The sequence below is a fragment of the Gymnodraco acuticeps genome, unplaced genomic scaffold (assembly GCF_902827175.1).
Source record: "Gymnodraco acuticeps unplaced genomic scaffold, fGymAcu1.1, whole genome shotgun sequence".
Taxonomy (NCBI): Eukaryota; Metazoa; Chordata; class Actinopteri; order Perciformes; family Bathydraconidae; genus Gymnodraco; species Gymnodraco acuticeps.
The window spans coordinates 1,778,861-1,799,196 of NW_022990590.1; the positions used below are offsets into that span (position 1 = coordinate 1,778,861).

At 42.4% G+C, this 20,336-nt stretch overlaps 2 protein-coding genes across 2 annotated transcripts; one reads left to right on the top strand and one right to left on the bottom strand.

The window, feature by feature from the left end:
* On the top strand, positions 1 to 9,066 carry naa30 (N-alpha-acetyltransferase 30, NatC catalytic subunit). The gene is made up of 4 exons (XM_034228515.1): positions 1 to 1,074; positions 1,829 to 1,952; positions 3,426 to 3,481; positions 5,517 to 9,066. Exons 1-4 carry the CDS (start codon positions 217 to 219, stop codon positions 5,652 to 5,654), a joined length of 1,176 nt encoding a protein of 391 aa, XP_034084406.1. The 5' UTR covers positions 1 to 216; the 3' UTR covers positions 5,655 to 9,066.
* On the bottom strand, positions 9,039 to 19,724 carry LOC117554208. The gene is made up of 8 exons (XM_034228514.1): positions 19,444 to 19,724; positions 17,695 to 18,641; positions 14,039 to 14,419; positions 13,217 to 13,366; positions 12,095 to 12,253; positions 11,908 to 11,939; positions 11,554 to 11,688; positions 9,039 to 11,059 (listed from the first exon to the last, which is right to left on the bottom strand). Exons 2-8 carry the CDS (start codon positions 18,548 to 18,550, stop codon positions 10,985 to 10,987), a joined length of 1,788 nt encoding a protein of 595 aa, XP_034084405.1. The 5' UTR covers positions 18,551 to 18,641; positions 19,444 to 19,724; the 3' UTR covers positions 9,039 to 10,984.
* Positions 19,725 to 20,336: the final 612 nt, after the last annotated feature.

Genomic DNA, 20,336 nt, shown 5'->3' on the forward strand with positions numbered 1-20,336 from the left:
AATGGCGTTTGCTGCGACAGCACTTTCCGGCAGCAGGGAAATCGAGGCGAAAGCAGCGACAAACGTCGCCAGTGGTTACGTTATCGCCTCAAATATCCTTGGATTTATGCGATATTCGGTGATCTAACTCGTATATTGATTGTTTATCCCCTTGCCTTGTGGATAAGCTTGTGTTCAACGTTTTCCAAGCGAGAATCTCCACCTTAATGCGGTGGGATGGCCACAGTGCCGCCTGGGCCTAGTAGCGCTCTCCCCGAAACCCCGGCCGAGAGTCCTCCTTTCCCCGGGGCTGGGAGCGCGGAGCCGGCGGGGGGAAACGGAGAGGCGGCCTGCCACAGAGACGACTGTTTACCCACCGGTACAGGGAATACGTCAGAACCGCTAAGCGAAGTCATTAGGTCGGTTAATAAGAAGCAAAATAACATGCTAGCGCGAGCTAGCCCGTCGGCACTTCACCTCAAAATGCAAGCTCGAGAGCAGCAGCTAAACGGCTTGTCCGGCTCCTCAGAGGACGCGGACAGCCACCAGCACACAGGAAACCGGCCTGACAACCCGAGACCGTCCGTGGACAACTGTGACAGCAGCAGCAGCAGCGGCAGCAACGAGGAGGCTTCAACCGCGAGAAACAATAGTGAGCATTGCCAACATGAAGGCCACAGCCCCATCTCCAAAAACGGCAGTCACTCGCCCCTAGTTAACAATAGCATGAACGGGATGCCGGGTTTGATAAGAACTGAGACGGCCCACAGCCACCCCGGGGACGAAGGGAAAGAGGAGCTTGACCTCACGGAGCCACCGAGACCGCCGAGCGACAAGCCGCCGGACGCCGGGCCCGAGCACAGCCACGCCGCCCCGCAGGAGCTGCAGCCGCCGACCGTGGAGCTCGCCCGGCTCGCCCTGAGCGGCTCCCCCGGCCGAGCGGAGGAGGACAGCCACGGCATCTGCTATGTCCGCTACGAGTCCGAGCTGCAGATGCCGTGGATCATGAGACTGATCACAAAGGACTTGTCTGAGCCTTATTCAATTTACACCTACAGGTACTTCATTCACAACTGGCCGCAGCTCTGCTTTCTGGTGAGTAAAGACACTGAAACATTAAGAAATGCTGATCTTCATCCTTTAATGTTTGTCATAATAATGCGTTAGCTACCCTTTTATCCTTTGTACTTTGGCTACCTAAAGGTGAATAGCATTATTTGGACTGGGCGTGACTGCATACTTATAGCTTTCCATCACCTGTCAGTGTGACTCAAATGCAGCCAAACACAGTGCTGATAGACACTAAGCTTAAACTTACATAAGTAGACATGTCACTGACAGCATGTTGGTTTGGAAGTTGTATTGTATCTGTTCGGAGCTACAACACCTACTTTAATGTCACAAAGCCTTGATCCTTGTTAGATTTATGGATGTTAGTTGGAATTTATAGCTGTCAATTCAAGGTTATTTGAACTGACATGACAATATCCCTTATATCTTCACTAGGGTAAGGGTCTTCGTGAGTTTAGGAGCAAGCAAAAGTTTAAAATCCTTGCCTTTCAGTTAAAGTAGAGGGAAATATGCTTTACGTAGGTGTTTTCTCTCCCGCCTACCATGTCCAGTCAGGTTTTTGTTGGTGCCAAACACTGTCCATTCTTTGTTTATCCTCTGAGCGTCAAGGTCGTAAACTTCTCAGTTCCAGTTTGTCCGGAACAAAACATGTAACACAAGAGCCTTGAAAAACAGGTCAAAGGTCAGATCAGGGAACCAGCAGAACTGGCAAGAGGACAGGAATTATTGCTTGGCTTTCATCAACTATGGATGTGACTTTTGTGTGTGTCTGTCACAGGCCATGGTGGAGCAGGAGTGTGTCGGAGCCATCGTATGTAAGCTTGACATGCACAAGAAGATGTTCCGTCGTGGCTACATCGCCATGCTAGCCGTGGACTCCAAACACAGAAGGAAAAGCATCGGTAAGATTTGGACTCTGTGTGGCACAAACATAATAAAATAAAAGTCTTTACTTTCACATTGCGGAGCCGAGAACAAGCTGTACCATAGCCTCTTTTGTGCATTCTTTGACAACCAAATCCTCTGATGCAAATGCACTATAGTAGGGATGGGTATCGTTAAGGTTTTAACGGTACTACTACTTTTATCGATACCGCTTATCGGTCTGGTCTTTTATCGGTTCTTTTGGAGAAAAAAACAAGATAAACTAACTAAACAAATTGTGAACAAAACCAACATTGCTTTTTATTTAAATTAAATAAATAATATTTCACATCAAAAGAAACAACAATGCTTTAACAAATCGTATTAAATAATCTGACAGAATATCTGAAACTTTAACAAAATAAATAACTCAGTTACCTCTAATCATTAACCCATGTTTGTATAATGTGGTTAACTCCGTGTGTTGCTGCTAGCCTACATAATACCTGACGTGGAAACGTTACTCGTGGACGGGGCTACAGAGCTGCTAGAAAGACAGTCGAACCCGGTGCATTCCTCCGTCTGGATGTGGAGCACTTTTGATAAATCTTTAGACAAATTGCTCGTGTTACCGCCCTTACATGCTAAACGCTTATTGCACTTTTGGTAACGAGTATTGTCCACATCGACACGGCTATAGACAGTTTAACCACACCTCGGAGCGCGTTCTCTCGGCCATCTCCTCTCTCTGTATGTCTGTCTCTGTGTGTGTGTGTGTGTGTGTGTGTGTGTGTGTGTGTGTGTGTGTGTGTGTGTGTGTTGTGTGTGTGTGTGTGTGTGTGTGTGTGTGTGTGTGTGTGTGTGTGTGTGTGTGTGTGTGTGTGTGTGTGTGTGTGTGTGTGTGTGTGTGTGTGTGTGTGTGTGTGTGTGTGTGTGTGTGTGGTGTGTGTGTGTGTGTGTGTGTGTGTGTGTGTGTGTGTGTGTGTGTGTGTGTGTGTGTGTTGTGTGTGTGTGTGTGTGTGTGTGTGTGTGTGTGTGTGTGTGTGTGTGTGTGTGTGTGTGTGTGTGTGTGTGTGTGTGTGTGCGTGCGTGCCCTCGCGTGTGCCCTCGCAGACAGGAGAGAGAGATCTCTCTCGACTGGATTGGAAAGATCGAAAATACTAAAAATAATCATGGACGCATTTTGCTGTCTTTTTGCGTATTAGAAACGGAGTTGGCGACACTAAAACTGCAATATAATGCTTATTTAGCAATAATACATACGACATATATTTTTTAAATGTCTCCAGTACCGATAAAAAGACCGATAACGTCGGAGCTTAACGTTACCACGGTCTTTAATAGTACCCATCCCTACTATTTAGATAGGTAGTTGAGGTACACTATACTTTAACCTTTAGGGACATTTTTACCTTTTGACCCTCTTACTACCAGATGTCAAGCCAGATAAAAACGTTTGTGTTTTCTTGAAACGTTGCGTGTCCTAACTGACTTTGACTCCTTTGTTTAAGGTACTAATCTGGTGAAGAAGGCCATCTATGCCATGGTGGAGGGTGACTGTGACGAGGTAAGATATATTAAACCATTCTCAGTGGAGGAAGTCTGAGAATGGTTTTAAAACAATGACATGTCTTTATTTTTTTTAAAACCATATACAACATCCAGAAAATAGCTTGAAACAGACTTTGGTCTAACATGCACAGGCTTGATGTCTCACATTGGCACAGGTTCAAATTCTGTGTGTCAGTGTTTTCACTCAGTGTTACATGACTAGAGCATTGGTTCTCAACCTTTTCATCTAAAGGGACCCCTTTTCTGTCACTGAGTAAAGTCCCATGGCTAATGCTTTGGGTGACAGACTTTATGGAAATGTATATTATATTCAACTGTACAGTTAATCCAAAAGCTTTAGGTAGTTTGTGTTAAATGAGTCATTTGGATTTTAAGTACAATTCCTCCTGTGAAAATTGCATCAGATCAGATTTCCTGTTATTTTAAGTAATCAAGAATTTCTCACATCCCCCTGTAAGCTTTGGCGACACCCAGTTTGGGAAGCTCTGTGCTAGAGGACAGTCTGGCATTTACCAAACCAGATTTACAGAAAATGCAATTAATACATTGAACAACCATGTGGACCTTTTTTTGTTTTTGTTTGCCGCCAAAGCCTCTATGCAAGCATAAACCGAAAGAAGAGTTGGCTTCTCGTTTTTCAAGGACTAGTTTTTCTTTCCCCGTCCTTCACTCCTTTAAGTCGGTAACCTTGGATTGACTTTTAGCTACTCTGATCCCTTCGGTAACTTCCATTTTGCTCTGCTTCTCTCTAAATACTGACTCACTGCCTCTTACAGACGCATACAAAACAAGTGAAGTCTCCAGAAATGGCATGTGTTTGAAATGGAAATGAGACTCTGTATTAAACTTACCCTGATCTGAGACCAGCTGAGACCAAAGCACTGATGATGATTCACCACAGTGATGATTTTTGTGTCAGTGTAAACACAAGTACACACTTTTCTAGAAAAGTATTTTTTCATCAATCAAGCAACTGCAACCGCTTTGCCTGGGTTACAAGCTGCAATTTCCTCAGCTTTGGTGCTTGTGTATCAGCAGGTTTTTATCTGTATAGATCCCAACAAGACATACAGGAACCAATGGTTTTACAGGTTTCCTTATCACTGACCAAAGTGCATCAATTCACACTACTGCCACCTACATACCATGCATTTTAAAGACTGACCCATGGAGCCTGGCAGGTTTAACCTCCCTCCATTGGTTTGAGGCTTTGTTTTTGCTCTTAAGTGCTCATAGGCAAATATATTACACTACCAAATACAATTTGAGTTTAATTTCCAAACTGCTTTGCTTGTAAATGCTATGATGTTGACAGCAAACCTTTACAACACACGTACAGAAAAAGATGGCTTACCGATCCCCTCTTGCAAATGCATTACAATGTTATTATAACATATCTTTGACAAAATGTTACTGTAGGTGGAGATCACTTTGTAAATCGAAACTACTATATGTTTGGAAGGAAAGAAAATACTCTAATGACTTCAACTTTGACTTATTATTTCAACTTAAAGAGGCCCTATTGTGCTTTTTGGGGCTTTTTTCCCTTTCCTGTAGTGTGTTATAAAGGTTTTTGTGAATGTTAAAAGTCTGCAAAAGCTAAATGTGCTGCAGCACAGGCAACATGAGAAAAATAAATACCTTTTTTAAACATTACATACAATTTAGAACCTGATGTGAGTATAATAGGACCCCTTTAACACATTTCATATAGTGATTGCGCTTAGGTTTACAGAATATTTAGACATATTTGACAAAAACATTTCTTGCCCACATTAGCTTTAACATTAATAGTTTGGGTTTTTGACTGACAACATAAATAAGACATTTAAAGACCTCGCCTTAGACTTTGATAAACTGAGATGGACATTTTTTAGAACAGACGAGTAATCACCACATATAGAAATTAATCAGCAGATTCATCAATTACAAAAAATGATTGTTGGTTGCAGGTTTAATTATGACTATCTGACATATATTTGTTACCCGGTTACAATAATGTGTCTCTTTGGCCCTCTGTGTGTCCCCAGGTTGTTTTGGAGACTGAAATCACCAACAAATCAGCCCTGAAGCTATACGAGAACTTGGGTTTTGTCAGAGACAAGCGGCTGTTCAGATACTACCTAAACGGAGTGGACGCGCTGCGGCTCAAACTGTGGCTCCGCTAGAGGAAAGAGAACGGGACAGGGGAGGACGGGACACCTCGTATGCTATCGGCTCAACAGCCTCAGCTCTGCCCTGGTCATTTCACTCTTATACACACTTCACACACTTCACACACACACACACACACACACACACACACACACACACACACACACCTGTGTACAACATTTTGCACATAGGTATGCATAGACACGCAGAAACACCCTCTTTTTGTCCTTGACCTCCGAACAACCGTTGTCGAGGGCGAACCCGATTGACATCCCACCTAATGGGCCAGAGGATGGGCGGTGAGCGAGGGTGACCTTTTGACCTTCAAGCTTGGATGCTATGAACCGGGTTGCGAGGCAGCTGAAGTGAGGACATTCGTCCGAACCCTCAATAGGACACGGCACCACAGCAGATCCTCCTACTGAACACGGGACAAACACAGACTTCAAAGTAAACAACAAGTGACACCAGGAAGCGGGGTGGTGAAAAACAGACTGGGAAAAGAAAATATTTGTTTGAGTTTCTTTTTGTGTTTCTTTTTTAACCTTGTGAGTTGGACGGGGTAAAAGCTATAGTATGACTGTGTGTTTGTACTGCCTCGTGTTTTTTTCTTTTGGAGTGTTTGGCTTGTTTTCATGTGTGTTTGGTTTCACAGTGAGCAAGTGACCGTGTTGTGTGACTGTGAGCGCATGCTTCGGTTAGAACTGTGCGTTCTTGTTTTTTGTTCCCATCACCTGCCTCAGCCCCCTAGACTGAAGCCTGTAAAGATATGCATGCATTTATTTTAAAGTGCGTGCGGCGGAAAAAGTGTGAAGAGTGTGTGTTGATTTACCCAGTTTGAGCTAAACCCACCGAACCCCCTTCCTGTGTTTGGTGTAAGTATGTTGCTGCAGAGCAGTTGATTGAAACAAATCACTCCATTAGCACCTCAAACTTTTCCCAACTGGTGAATTTGCTACCGTTTTTGCTTCTATACCTTTCACTTAATCTCTCATCAAACCTGACTGTATGGGTGAGGAATTTAGATTTTTTCTTCCTATTACAACAGAACTTGTTTCCCCTAAATGCACTGCCAGCTGCTGCAAAATCCCCCAAAAGGCGTCTTTGAAATAGACCCGTCTCAGTTGACTCCTTTTTAAAGATTATATCCGTCTGTTCCTCCTTATTGCAAGTGCCACTCAATCCATCAGCACTCTCAGCCTCAGCTCAGCCTGCTAACAGGCATCACACACTCAGCCTCGACACTTCTGCGTCTGCACTCGGCACCAGACCGGAGGCGAAGTGTTACATATGCTGGAATGCATGAGTATGCTGTGTGTGTTTATCTCTCGATACAAAGAAAACGAAAATAGACAAGTATTCTTAGCAGATTATATTTGATTCTATGTTTGCTTTAAATTAGTTTAGATTGTCTAGCGTACACCTGTTTAACCTCACGCTGCTCATCAGCGGCTGAGTCCTCAATGCACCAGGTGCTCTAACTCGATGCACAACCAACCTCGCTAACATTTAAGATCCCCGACCTGAGACTTAGTGTCACCAGTACGCTCCAATCCAGACTAATTAAGACAGTTGGCTTCATCTGCTTTTGTGTTTTTTCTTTTCTTAAAAGTAAATATGAACAAAGGTCAGATGCACTTCTTTGGAAATTGCTGCAGTGTGTATGTGTACGTAGTACGAATGTGTCTTGTGTGTGTCCTGTTATTTTGATAATGGCGTGGTTCTGTTAGACTTTTATTTCTCTACTTTCTAAATCAGAGCCTTTGCTGCTGTGTTTTGTTTCAAGGACAACAGGAAAGTAAAAAAAAAAGGCAGACTTTTTTTACTTTCAAGGATACGAGTAAGTGCTCAATGTGGTGGAAAGACTGGAGACTGTTTGGTTGAAGGGAGGATAAACCCTAAATTAGCTTAGATATTTTGGAAAACAACCCGCGTTACAGGTTTTTAAAGTAAGAAAACTTCAAATTATGCAATCGGACATCTGCATGCTTTTATGCTGCCTACAATATTCAATGCAGGACGCTGCCTTGGGGCGCAATCAGTCAAATCTGCTCTCAAAGTCTCCAGCAAACATTTGTGGTAGTCGAATGTATAAATTATTTGATAGCTAGTCTCCATGAATGACACTACAGGACCGTGTTCATATTTCGGGATTATTTTCCATCAGACTGAAGTATATGTTTACAGAGTCGCCACCCCCATAACAGCCTGTGTATGTACGTTTGTGTCTGTGCATTTGGAACAACAGACCAGATGACCTATTTTTGTTTGTTTTTCAGATTTGTATACGAGTGTTGTTTTATTCCTCGGATATATTGAGAGCATGTTTTGTTTTTTGGGTGAATCATCTGTTGGGATGGGGGCGGTTTGGGTTGATTTATCAGATTGTGATTTTTATTTTTAATTTCTGTGCCCATCCAGAGGCTTAACGAGGACTATGAGCAATTGACAGTGGGCATACAAAAAAACACTCTACACCGTGAACACAAACTATTATCTTTACTGCTCATCTGACACTCTTTAAATTTAAATGATCACCCTGTGTAAACTCCTGGTTTATTTTGGAGGTATAACGTGTCCCTGTGTTGGACATTTGTCTCCCCTCGTGTTCTCTCACTTCCCTGGCCCTTTCTCTTCTTTTATACAGTGACTACTGATAGATGAAGGGACATGATAGGTACAAAAGGAACCTGTCTGTTCTTAAAACCAGCTGTCAGTACGAGGAGATGTTTTAGATGTCGAAGGAAAAGTGTTATCTTTTTTTTTAATTTACTTTACTCCTGTGAAACTCTGGCAGTTCCATATGGGCATTACAGCCTGTCACAAAGGGCCAAAGCGCTCAGTTTAGCTCATCACAGACTGAAGGGCTTCGTCATCAATATCAGGCCTGCTGTGTTTTAATGAAAATGCATTTGGAAAAAAAGTTTTTGATTTTACAATGCCGGTTCAGTGTTCACAGATGTCAGAGGCAGTTTTCTTTACTCCTCCTGGACGTCCGCTGTGCTTTTCAGGTAGCTTACTCTAACAATCACACGCCCAATTATCTGTGCTTACCTGGGGCGACATCTGCCTATCCTACATTTCTAGTGTTACAATTATACATTTCCCAGTAACCAGTTTGCGGGTCTGATAAAGAAAATGTGTCTTGGCTGTCATGCTGCACCACAAAAAGCTGTGTTCCTGCAACCAACCAAGCAACCACAGGGGCTTCCTGCAGTCTTTTCGGGGCGGCCAGCTACGCCTCCAACGCCATCTACGGAGTGCAAAGGGGAGAACAAAAGGTTTTTTTGCATGTCAGATTTCTGTTCCCCCAGTTCCTCTTCCCTGTCCCCTCTCTTGATTTTGATCTGGAAATGTCCGATAGCTTTTATTTAATGTGGAAAAAGAACACAGAAATAAATTATTTGATTTTTTTAATGCTGTAAACTGGGTCATGTCTGCTGTCTGAAGTGGTTTCCATTTAAAGCATAGTTTACACTTAAGTTACATCATAAGAGAGTTGAAATAAGACATCTTAAAGAATTGTTTATTTGATGTTGAATTATTTACACAGAGAAAGAAGTGTCTACTATTTTACATCACACTTACCTACCCTAAAACAGTATTATTGCATATTAACAGGCAGTTGTACATTAAGCATATCAGAGGACTGAAATGACTGAAAATATTTTCCCTTTGAACAAAAGACAGCACTATGTATTAATGTCGTGAAAAACATGGCTCGGATGAGTGTTTTGAATTTTTTTTATTAACAATTTCCTATTTTATTCCAAACTCAAGAACTGTATTTGCTTATATAGTTGATTATAGAAATCTAAAATTCATGGGGCAGACATGTTTGCCAAAATGTCTTGGTCTGCCCTTCTCTGAAGCACACAAAAGTACTGAAAAATTCTCTCTTAATTAACTTCAATGTTTGTGCTTTTCCAGCCAACATAAACCCTTCATTCATTAGAATTAAAGTCACTGCAACAGGGCTGTGTATGAACAGACTTAATAATCATGCACTTAAAAACACTTTTTGTAAATTGCAAAACGATGAATTCATATTGATGGGGGGAGGTACATTATTTTTTGTATGCCTCACATTTTTGAGGGACAATGGTATCTTGTACTACAGATTATTAGATGTTCAAATTAGCTGTAACAAAGTGTTTGTGTGTGTGTGTGAACAAATGCTTTTGATCAATAGATTTAAAACAAATCCAGAAAATGTACATTTAAATGAAGCAATTAATTATATGTAAAGGTATCTGAAAAGTGTGGAAAATTTGGTTTAAGGCAATACTTAAACATTTTGGGAAACATGCTTATTCATTTTTTTTGTATATAGTTTGATGATAATTTAGTTACCAATGTGTTAAATATGAAGCTATGTTTCAGCCAGGAATTGGTGAATTTAGCATGAAAGCTGGAAACAGCAAGCCTGGTTCTATTGAAATGTTATAAAATCTGGATACCGGTTAGCAGCAGCTAGCAGTTGTAAGGTAACTACTCCAGGCAGTCACTGCTCTAAGCCGAATAAATGTTTGACACGTTTCCACTATCAAACAGCAACTTATCAATTCAACACTTATTTTCTAATAAGTGTTAAACAAACCAAAATGAGTTTTAAAAGGTTTAGTTTGTTGAACAGGGGCAAAGCTAGCTGTTTCCCTCCATTCTTCATGCTAGGCTAACCGGCTGCTAGCTCCAGCTAACTGTCAGATTTGAGAGTGCTATCATTCTTGTCATCTAACTATTGGCAAAAAAAACAAATAAGCATATTAAACAAACTGTTGAATAATATAAATATCCACATTTAGGAAGAAATTAAAATGTATTTACACTCAAACAACTGACCCCAAGTCAGTTACATATACAGTAAATATATGTAGGCCTACATTGTTGATGTGATGTATCTCTTCTGCAGCCCTTTTTTACTGCTTGACAGACATCCTGCTGGTCCACACTTTGCCTCTCAACTCCAACAATTTATCAGCAACACTTTAATCCTGCCATTACCCTGCTGATGCATTTTTTTAGAAGCATCAATATAATCTTTTATGTTGAAGTACATCACGCCAGCCTTGTCAAGCCATTAGAATCAACATCACCTGACAACATTCAGAAAAGTGCTCACATTGGTTCTTTTAGAAGTGGTGGGATACAAAGCGGAACTCTGTGCAGCCTGTGCAAATTGTGTCCTCTACTCAGTCACATTCTGTGGATCAGATGAGACATAGCCAAACAGCCCAGGGTGATGGGAGATGCTGTAGTCATAGTGATGGGGTTGTTTGCTGAGCCTCCATTACAGGAACATCAGCTATTGGTCACCGACAAAAAAGAGCCCAGCAGGGTCTCATCAGAACTCATCTTCAGAGCTGTCAGCCAGCAGCATGGCCTGGTCCTGACGGCTGGTCCCCGGCTCTCGAGGTTGCTGGGGAGTTGAAATGAAAATTAAAAGTTGCATAGACAACATTTCTTCCCTATAGAGTTTGCAAGTGGTCGGTGTTGAAGTGAGCTTTTACTCAAGTAAACCACAAGGACACGTCTCACACGCTGCCTGTATGCTCTGAGCCCAATCACCATCACTTTGTCACACCAAACACTTGCTTGGAACACATTACGCTACTCTTTTACCAACACTGTAAATCTATCTATAAAAGACCCCCCCAAAAAACAGCTGTAACAGAAATATAGATGAATAAGAAGTCATTTAGGGGAGTACATGTAATATTTGTTCCACTTCAATAAGCACAAGTATTATTGTTTTGTTGCTGTAGCAACGTTTCTGTTTTCCAGGAAACACAGGTGACAGGGCACATTGCATTTTGTTTTCCAAGGTTAAGCTACTTTGGTTGTTTCACTGTCAGTCATTTCCACTAATGGCTTTAGTAAGTTCAATGAACTTAGGTTGTTGGTGGAACTGACCTCTTGCTGCCTGACCTTCCTCCTCTGGTGTTTGAAGCTGTGAATCATCCTGATGCTGTAGAGGGCGCAGACGATTAACAGGGCCCCAGTGATGCCTATGCCCACAGGGGCCAACATCCCGGACACATAACCCGCCTGCAGAGCATAAAGACAACATTGCTAAACGGAATTGTAAACAAATCCTGGCAATCCTTCTCTATAAACTCAAATCAAAAAGATCCCTAACATATAAAACTGTAAAGGTAGAGAATATTACCAGATTTATCCATAACAGCACATATAATGGAGCGAATAAAACAGAAATGTTTTGATGGACGACCAAGACTTTTTAGCGGCAGCAGGGGGCAGTCTTACCTTTTCTCTGATCAACTCTAACCAGCTCCGCACTATGAGAAAAGAGACAGATATAGCACTTTTCATAAGTGTATTTCAAATGATTGTGATGCATGTATGATGACTGCAAGTGAAGGTATAACCATTGAATATGTTGTGTTATTTCCATAGCTTATGTAAAGATTATTTAGAAACCATGTTCTCTTACTCAGCCCCTGGTTGCGTTGGACCCAGAGAGGAGGTGGAGGAATGAGGCTGTACGGAAGCCTCGTTGAGAAGGTTTTAGGTGTCTCTGTTAGGTCCTCCTTGCTGTCATCCTCGATCGATTCCTCAGAGTTCTCATCCTCATCCTCTTCATCTGTCTCCTCTGTGTGAGATAACAAAAAAGAGTTACTCAGTGGCCACGAAAAAGGATGACATTGAAAAACCTATTTATTTTTAAAGGGCCCGTGTCATGCTTTTCCGGTTATTACCCGTCCCCTTGTGTGTTATGAAGGTTTTTATGCATGTAAACGGTCGGCAGAGTCAAAAATCCTCAAAGTATACCCTGTAGCGAGTAAAACTCTAACACAGTCTATGCTGCCCCAAAACGCCTCGCTGGAGATTTCTCATTTTCCATTGTTTACTTCCTGGGTACTGTGACATGTGAATACCCAGAGGTCACACCCTCTGCCAGCATTTCACGAAACAAAGCTTCACAAAGCTTCACAAACCTTTCAGCGATTCATGCCAGATATGTACAGCGTAGGGCACTGAAGAACGATGCTATTCCTACTTTTTTTGGACCAGCGGGAGATTCGGGTACACAACCTGTAAGTATTCATTGTTGTTTGTGTATTTATGATGTTTAACAAAACAAGGTATCTACCACGACTGTTTAAATGGGTAAACGTTTTTCGGGCTGCTAAGTTGGGATCGCGGATAAATGCTCTCCGCAGACCCATGCTCACAGCGTTATAAACCTTTTTCTTACTCAATATCAAGCCACACTTATTGTTTTTACTTCGGCTGTGAGTGTTTGTGTGTGCTCAGGATGAGTTTCGCTTGTTCTCGCTGTATCGCCGACCCGGAAGCCTGTCCGTTCCTCGCAGCAACGAGCCTCTCAACGTCCCGACCAATCAGAGCACACTGGGCTCACAGGGAGGGGGGGGGCAGGAGAACATACTTTACAGAGATGCTGTATGAGAAACCAATGTGAGTTTGGAAAATTGCACGGTATAAATATATTTTAGTATACCTCAACAATGGAATTATGATCAGTAGAAAAGGCCATGACATGAGCCCTTTAATTAAATTGTTTTTTTGCAGTTGGCAATAAAACTTGTTTTACCCTCAGACTCCATCTCCTCTAACCCTGATCTGGATTTGTGCTCCGGATGATTGGTTGCCATGGATACCGTTGTCATAGCATGCTGGAGGGATGAGAAGGAGGGGTCGGTGGTGGGCAAGTTCTCCTCAAGGTTTTCCGTCCTCACATCACCTACACGCCGGGAAGCACGTGGCCCAAACACACACACACACACACACACACACACACACACACACACACACACACACACACACACACACACACAAGCACAGGCATACACTTTGTTACAGCTATTTTAATATCTAATAATCTGTAGTACCAGATGCCTTATATTGCATGTGCAGTATTTCTTCTGTTTCAGTGATTTAACGAAATTAACTGTCAGAGAAATACATTCTCAAGCAAAATCAAGTCTCTTCAAGATCACATGAATTCAGGCCAGAGGTTGCCTAGAGGGGGAAAACATATTTGAATAACTTCAACACCAAAATATATTTACTATTACTTTTCTTTTTCAAAATAATGTTGATGCACAAGCAAAGTGTACTGTTGCCCCATAATTCTATGTTAAAATGCAACAACCCCTGCAGGATAAAAGGCACATAAGAATGAGTTATAATGATTAGTATTAGTAAATAAAGGTTGAATAAAAAATGAAATAAAAAAACTAAAATTCAGCAAGATATTTGAAAAAACAGTTCCTGGAATTAGTTGCTCCATCACATTTACACAATGACCCATACTGTTCTTTGAAAAATGGTTGACACTAATGTGAAGTACATGTGACTTTTAGGAAAAAAAGCTCCTCGTGTTGACATTCATTCATCCATGCTGCCACATCACCTCTCTCAGTTTGATCCTCGGCTCCGTCCCTCCGCTCTGAGACAGACGGTCCCAATGATCCGATTGGCTCCAGCAGCTCCCCGCCGGACGCCTGCCACGATGACGTCCAGTCTGGCATCAGCAGTGGCAGGGCGTGTGAGGGACCGTCGCTGTCTGTCTCCACGGTGACCAGCTGGTCCAGATCCACCTGATGCATTCCTCCTGTCGCCATGGCAGCAGGAGGCTGAGCGCTGCCGGGCACCGCGGTGACCGCTGCCACGGCCTCTGCTGCCCCCCCCTCCGCTGTCACATCTTCGAAAGGCTCGAAGATGAGAGGGAGAGCCTCTGAAGACATGGTGCCCTCAGTGGCCTCGTCCTCAGAGGGCGGGACCACAGTGTCCACTGTAAACACAAGAAAGACAGAATGAGGGTCAGGATATGTTCAGGTGCAAGGTGCATGACTGGATGTGTCAGAACTTTCTCCAATTAAACAAAGACAAAACTGAGGTAATGGTTTTTGGAGCCAAGGCAGAACGTATACAAGTTAGCGCTGAGCTTCAGTCTGCAATGTTCAAAACAACAGATAAAGCCAGAAATCTAGGTGTAGTCATGGACTCTGACCTGAGTTTCAACAGTCACATTAAAACAATTACTAAATCATTTTTGTTTAATTGGAGAAAGTTCTGACACATCCAGTCATTGATTTGTTCAATGCACTTACGCAGTGTTTTAACTGGAGAATAGTCTCCTGGTGAAATTGTTACGTATATTTGTGTTTCATCTGCATAGCTATGGTAACTTATTTTGTTGTTTTTCATTATCTGAGCCAGTGGTAGCATGTAGATGTTAAAGAGAAGAGGCCCCAAGATGGAGCCTTGAGGTACCCCACATGTCATAGTTGTCAACTCAGATGTGTATTTACCTATAGAAACAACGTTTTTTCTGTCCTTTAAGTAGGATTCAAACCAATTTAGAACTGTTTCCGAAAGTCCCACCCGGTTTTCTAGTCGTTCGAGTAATATGTTTGTCCACAGTGTCAAACGCAGCACGGAGATCTAATAATACTAACACTGAAGTTCTGCCACTGTCTGTGTTTAAGTGGATGTCATTGAAGACCTTTACAAGAGCAGTCTCAGTGCTGTGGTTTAGACGAAAGCCTGACTGGAACACATCAAAACAGTTATTTAAATGCAAGAAGTTACTCAACTGTTGAAAAACAACTTTTTCAATGATTTTACCTAGAAATGGCAGGTTTGATATGGGCCTGTAATTGTTCATTACTGAAGCATCTAAATTATTCTTTTTTAAGAGCGGTTTAATGACTGCAGTTTTCAGGGCCTGTGGGAAAATACCTGAGTGAAGAGATTTGTTTACTATATGAAGTAGATCTGAGGCCATGCAACGAAAAACATCTTTGAAAAATCCTGTTGGAATAATATCAAGGCAGCAGGAGGAGGATTTCAGAAGTTGAATAATGTCCTCTATGTTTTTATCATTAATCTGATGGAATTGTGTCACCTGAAGAACATTTCTAGGATTAAAAGACTAATGTCACAGCAGGATTTGGAAAAACTTGTCCATGCTTTTATCTTCAGTAGACTGGACTACTGTAATGGTGTCTTCACAGGTCTCACTAAAAAATCTATTAGAAAGCTGCAGCTAATTCAGAACGCTGCTGTTCGAGTCCTCACTAACACTAAGAAAGTGGATCACATCACTCCTGTTCTGAAGTTTTTACACTGGCTTCCTGTGTGTCAAAGAATAGATTTCAAAATACTGCTGCTGGTTTATAAAGCACTGAATGGTTTAGGCCCAAAATACATTTCTGACCTACTGCCAAATTATGAACCATCCAGATCTCTCAGGTCTTCAGGGACTGGTCAGCTTTCTGTCCCCAGAGTCAGAACTAAACATGGTAAAGCAGCGTTCAGTTATTATGCTCCAAATATCTGGAACAAACTCCCAGAAACCTGCAGGTCCGCTGCAGGTTTCCGCTGCAGGTTTCCAACTCTGATTACTTTTAAATCCAGGCTGAAGACTTTTCTTTTTGCCGCTGCTTTTAATTGAACTATTCACATCTTAAACTGCACTGTAACTTTTATTCATGTATTTTTTCTTTTAATGTTTATTTTATTATCTTTGCTTTTTAATGACTGTTTTTAAATGCCATTTTCTTATTGTCTTTCATTTCTGTAAAGCACTTTGAATTGCCTTGTGTTAAAAGGTGCTACATAAATAAACTTGACTTGCCTTGCAAAGATAGATAGAAATTGAGGTTTTCCTGAGGATCATGGTTTATTTATTATTTGTGATCTTGGTGTTGTTCGGAATAAACTCCATTGTGTGTTCCTTTGCCCCTCATACAGTCACTAGAGGTAACACGGTTCTCTTTAATGAGGAGATGTAATCCTTGTTAAGATCTATAAAAGCTATGGAAACTAAGGCAGTGAACACTGTATCATAAGATCCCCTTTTTCTTGGGGCAGTGCCTTTATTGTATTGAGTGATACCAATATCTACATCTAAATAGAAAGAGCATATTTGTTTGGACCTTCTGGCAAAAGTCAGTCAAACACAGTAGTCTGAAAGTCTATGTTTTTGTGATTATGCTCAATTCAGTGAGAAAAGTAGGCCACCTGAATGAGTTTCTTTACAAAGCTGACAGCTCAAATAAATACATATATTTTCTAAAGTGTATTCAGCACACATAACAGCACTGAAGTATTAATGACAGGATGAAGCTCCTGGTCATGTGGTTTTCTCATTAAAAAGCACTTGCATTTGAGTTAACAGTGCAGCTAAGACACAATGAAAGGAGAATATAACCGTTCTCTCTAGATAAGAGACGACCACAGAGAGGGAGCTGTCACAGGAGAAACTGCTACCGCATATCTCTCAGACATTTCCTTTAGTCTAAAGTGTTTCTAAAGTAGGCTGAAAAATGCTAATAAAGACCGCAATCCTTTTACATAACGCTGTTTTGGGAATTGAGTTTTTTTTGTGTCAGCTTCCTCTCTGTTGGGAGGAAGCTTCATCAAACAGCCGATCCCAGAATGGACGGAAGGAACACATATTGGCTCAGACAGACTCCTTTAATCCATTTCCCTATTCTCCCTCCATGAATAATAACCTGACTGTTTCTCTACAATAGCTTGGATGGGGGAGTGTGAAGGGGGGGGGGGGGAGAAAGAGCGGAGGTTTGAGGGGGTAAACAGATAGAGAGAGAGAGAGTGGTGAATCCTCCAAAGACTTGTATAACACACCCTGCCACCAGCCCTTTCATGGCAGTTGTGTGTGTGTTCTGTTTTTTGTTTCCAGGCTCGAGTCAGGAATAGAAAGTAATTAGTTTGCCACGGGTCCCAGCTGGGGTTCAAAGTGGAGCGTGGAAAAGCCGGGCGCCTTTCTTCGCCAATCGTCAAAGGCAATCTTTGCCACGAGACGTGTCGTTTTAATTTCCGCTTGAATGAATCCTCCTGAAACCTCGCAAACTGCAGCAAAGCCAGGAAATAAAACTCACTGTGGAAGAAAGTCAGACATTGACTGCAGAGCATTCCCTTAAACTTAGGAGTTTGTGTCCTTGTGCACCCAATTTGAATAATAGAACAGCAAGCTTTACCCTCCAAAAAAGTCAATTTCACATCAACATTAATGATGCTTTTCTAATATTTCACACTTACCATCCCCGGGCCTTGCCGCCTCAGTCCACAGGCTCTCAGGTCCATCCTCTCTGGGCATCAGGTTTGGTCCCAGTTCAGGTAACAAGGGGTCTGGAAGGGAGGACATTGTAGCTCCATTATGACCCCAAATTGACAAATGTGTGTAGGTTTGAGGGGAGGCAAAGACAGAGGGAGGGATGGGACTGCGGGAGGTCAGTTTCTGGATCCATAATCCAGAGTTTGGAGGTTCTGTAGAGGATGGCAAGCTTGTTTCCGAGTCCTCCAGAGAATCACCGGGTACTTTGGACCAGTCCTCCTCATTTTGGTCTCTGACCTGCCTGGATGTGATGCCCAGCTGTGATGACGTTGTGAAGGAGGATGAAAATCCATCTGGAGTCGACCTTGCTGACCTCACTGCTGAGTCCACCTGCTGCGTCCCACCTGTGGGATCGGACACAGGCACCTTCCCACCGTGTGGATCAGCAGACAGCCCTGAAGCCGACTGTCTGCTCCCGTCCCCCATCTCAGACGAGCTCCCGTCCTTCTTTACCCTGCTCCTTTGGCTCCGTGCCTCTCCTCCAGCCTCTCTCGGCCCAGATCTTCCATCGAGGCTGTCCCCGTTTTCAGTCTGCGTCACCGAAGCTCTCCGCTCAGGTCGTGCATGTGGGCCAGCGCCTCCTTCTATATTTAAAACCAGGCCAGTCACATGTTGTGTGGGCTCTTTATCTGTGGCGTGCGTTGATACAACGAATGTTGCCGAGCTGCTACACTTTCCGTCACAGTTGCTGGTGTAGCTCTGGAGGTGGACGGGGGTCCCGTAGACACAGAGACAGGTGCCCGCCAGGAGGAGGCGAGGGAGCGTCCCAGACATCAGCATCTCTGTCTCGTCTCAGTGCCTGCTGAGAGTGGACGCAAATGCTAGGTGTGAACAGCGTCTCTGACTGTCACTTCAACGCCTTGCCACCCAGCTGTAGACATGTGGACAGAAAGAGAAAGCAGAGGTGGCGTGAAGGAAGATAGGTGACAGGGTGCAGATTAAAGAACCAGCATACAAATGATATCACATTTTATTCAGAATTTCATAGCCTGTAGTTACCAAAGAGAACAGGATTAACTGTCAGCCTTTGCTTTGATGCTGCTGCCGTTTTGGAATCGTTTGGATGAAATTCCTTTTCATCTCAGACTCTTCTGCTCACTTTGTGTAAACAGAAGGAAATGCTACCCTCACAGGTGGAGGGTGACAAATAGAGAGAGTCTGACACAGCAATCCTTAGCACCCCCCTGCATTTCATCCATAAATAGCACCAGGTTTTCTAAGATCCTCTACAGAAGGATCCATTAAACAGATCTCTATGTTTGCAGGATATATGCACATTGGATTTTAAAACGGCTAACTGCTGGAGCATGTGTTGCTTCACATGACGAGGCAGCAATCATCACCCAATAATCAATCCCTGCCTGCTGTAGAGAAATACACGACACGTCTGGTGTTCACAGGGTGACACCCTTTCATGTTGCCGGAGAAACACAAACAATCATCCGAGCCCTGATGATGCACTGTCCAAAAATGCAACCCACTGTTCTGCATGCGCACCTCCCCTGTGATCAATACCGTTTAACAGCTCATGCAGTGCACATATAGCGAGAGTATAAACAGATTCACACTGCGCTGTTGAATCACCGGGGCTAACATGCATGCATTCCTTTAAATCGCGTCATTTTGAGGCAATGCGAGAGAATGCACAGTCGCGTGAGGCTAAACATAAATACCTTCCAGTTCATGTTCGCGGTGCCTGGAGGAGTTTCTCTTGCAGTTTGCAGGAAATAATGCAGTTCGCACGGACACAGATTCAGGATGGTGAGGGTGGATTGAGAGGCTTGTTGTTGAGCAGCTCGGCGTCACTGACGGAAAGTCTCAGTCTTCTCTTCGTTATGTCCTCCTGCTTCTGAAGTGCTGCCACCAAATGCTTCAGATCTGCAGGATTCACCCAAAGAGGCAGCTTTGGCGTCTGTTGTATGATAATCGAGCTAATTGCATTGAATGCATCTATTCCTCGATAATCAGAAGTTTATGTTTTCTTCCAAAAGAAGGTCATATGAAGAGCCTGATGGTGCTGAACAGACAGCTCCCTAACCTTAAATTAAAGTCAAAGGTCGTTGTAAACAGAGAGTAGTGGAGACCAGAGGAAGAGAACTGTCAGTTTCTTAGTCTGTGTATTTTAAACAATATACAACCAATATAATATTATATCTTGCTGAATATGAAGATGTTGAAAATGAACGTTATTTTTTAAATGATGACCGAGTATATTTAACGCATTTATTCGTGAGCACCATAGCCATAGCATTGGAAATATTGTGAACTAATAATTATGCAATAAACGCTATAACAAAAGTCTCCCCAAATAATTAACTTTTTTATGTGAATTTAAAGAATATATAAAGACTCTCAGATGTATACATGTTGTTAATTGTTATTATAATATATTTGCAATTTATGTAAAGCATTTAATGTTGTTGTTGTGTAATCATAATATCCTTTTTATTTCAATTAACTGATTGTTTGACATTTTTTAAATAATATGCATGCATACATTAGATTAATAACAGCTCTTATCTGACGATAAACAATAATCATGTTAAATAATCCACATTTACAGGAT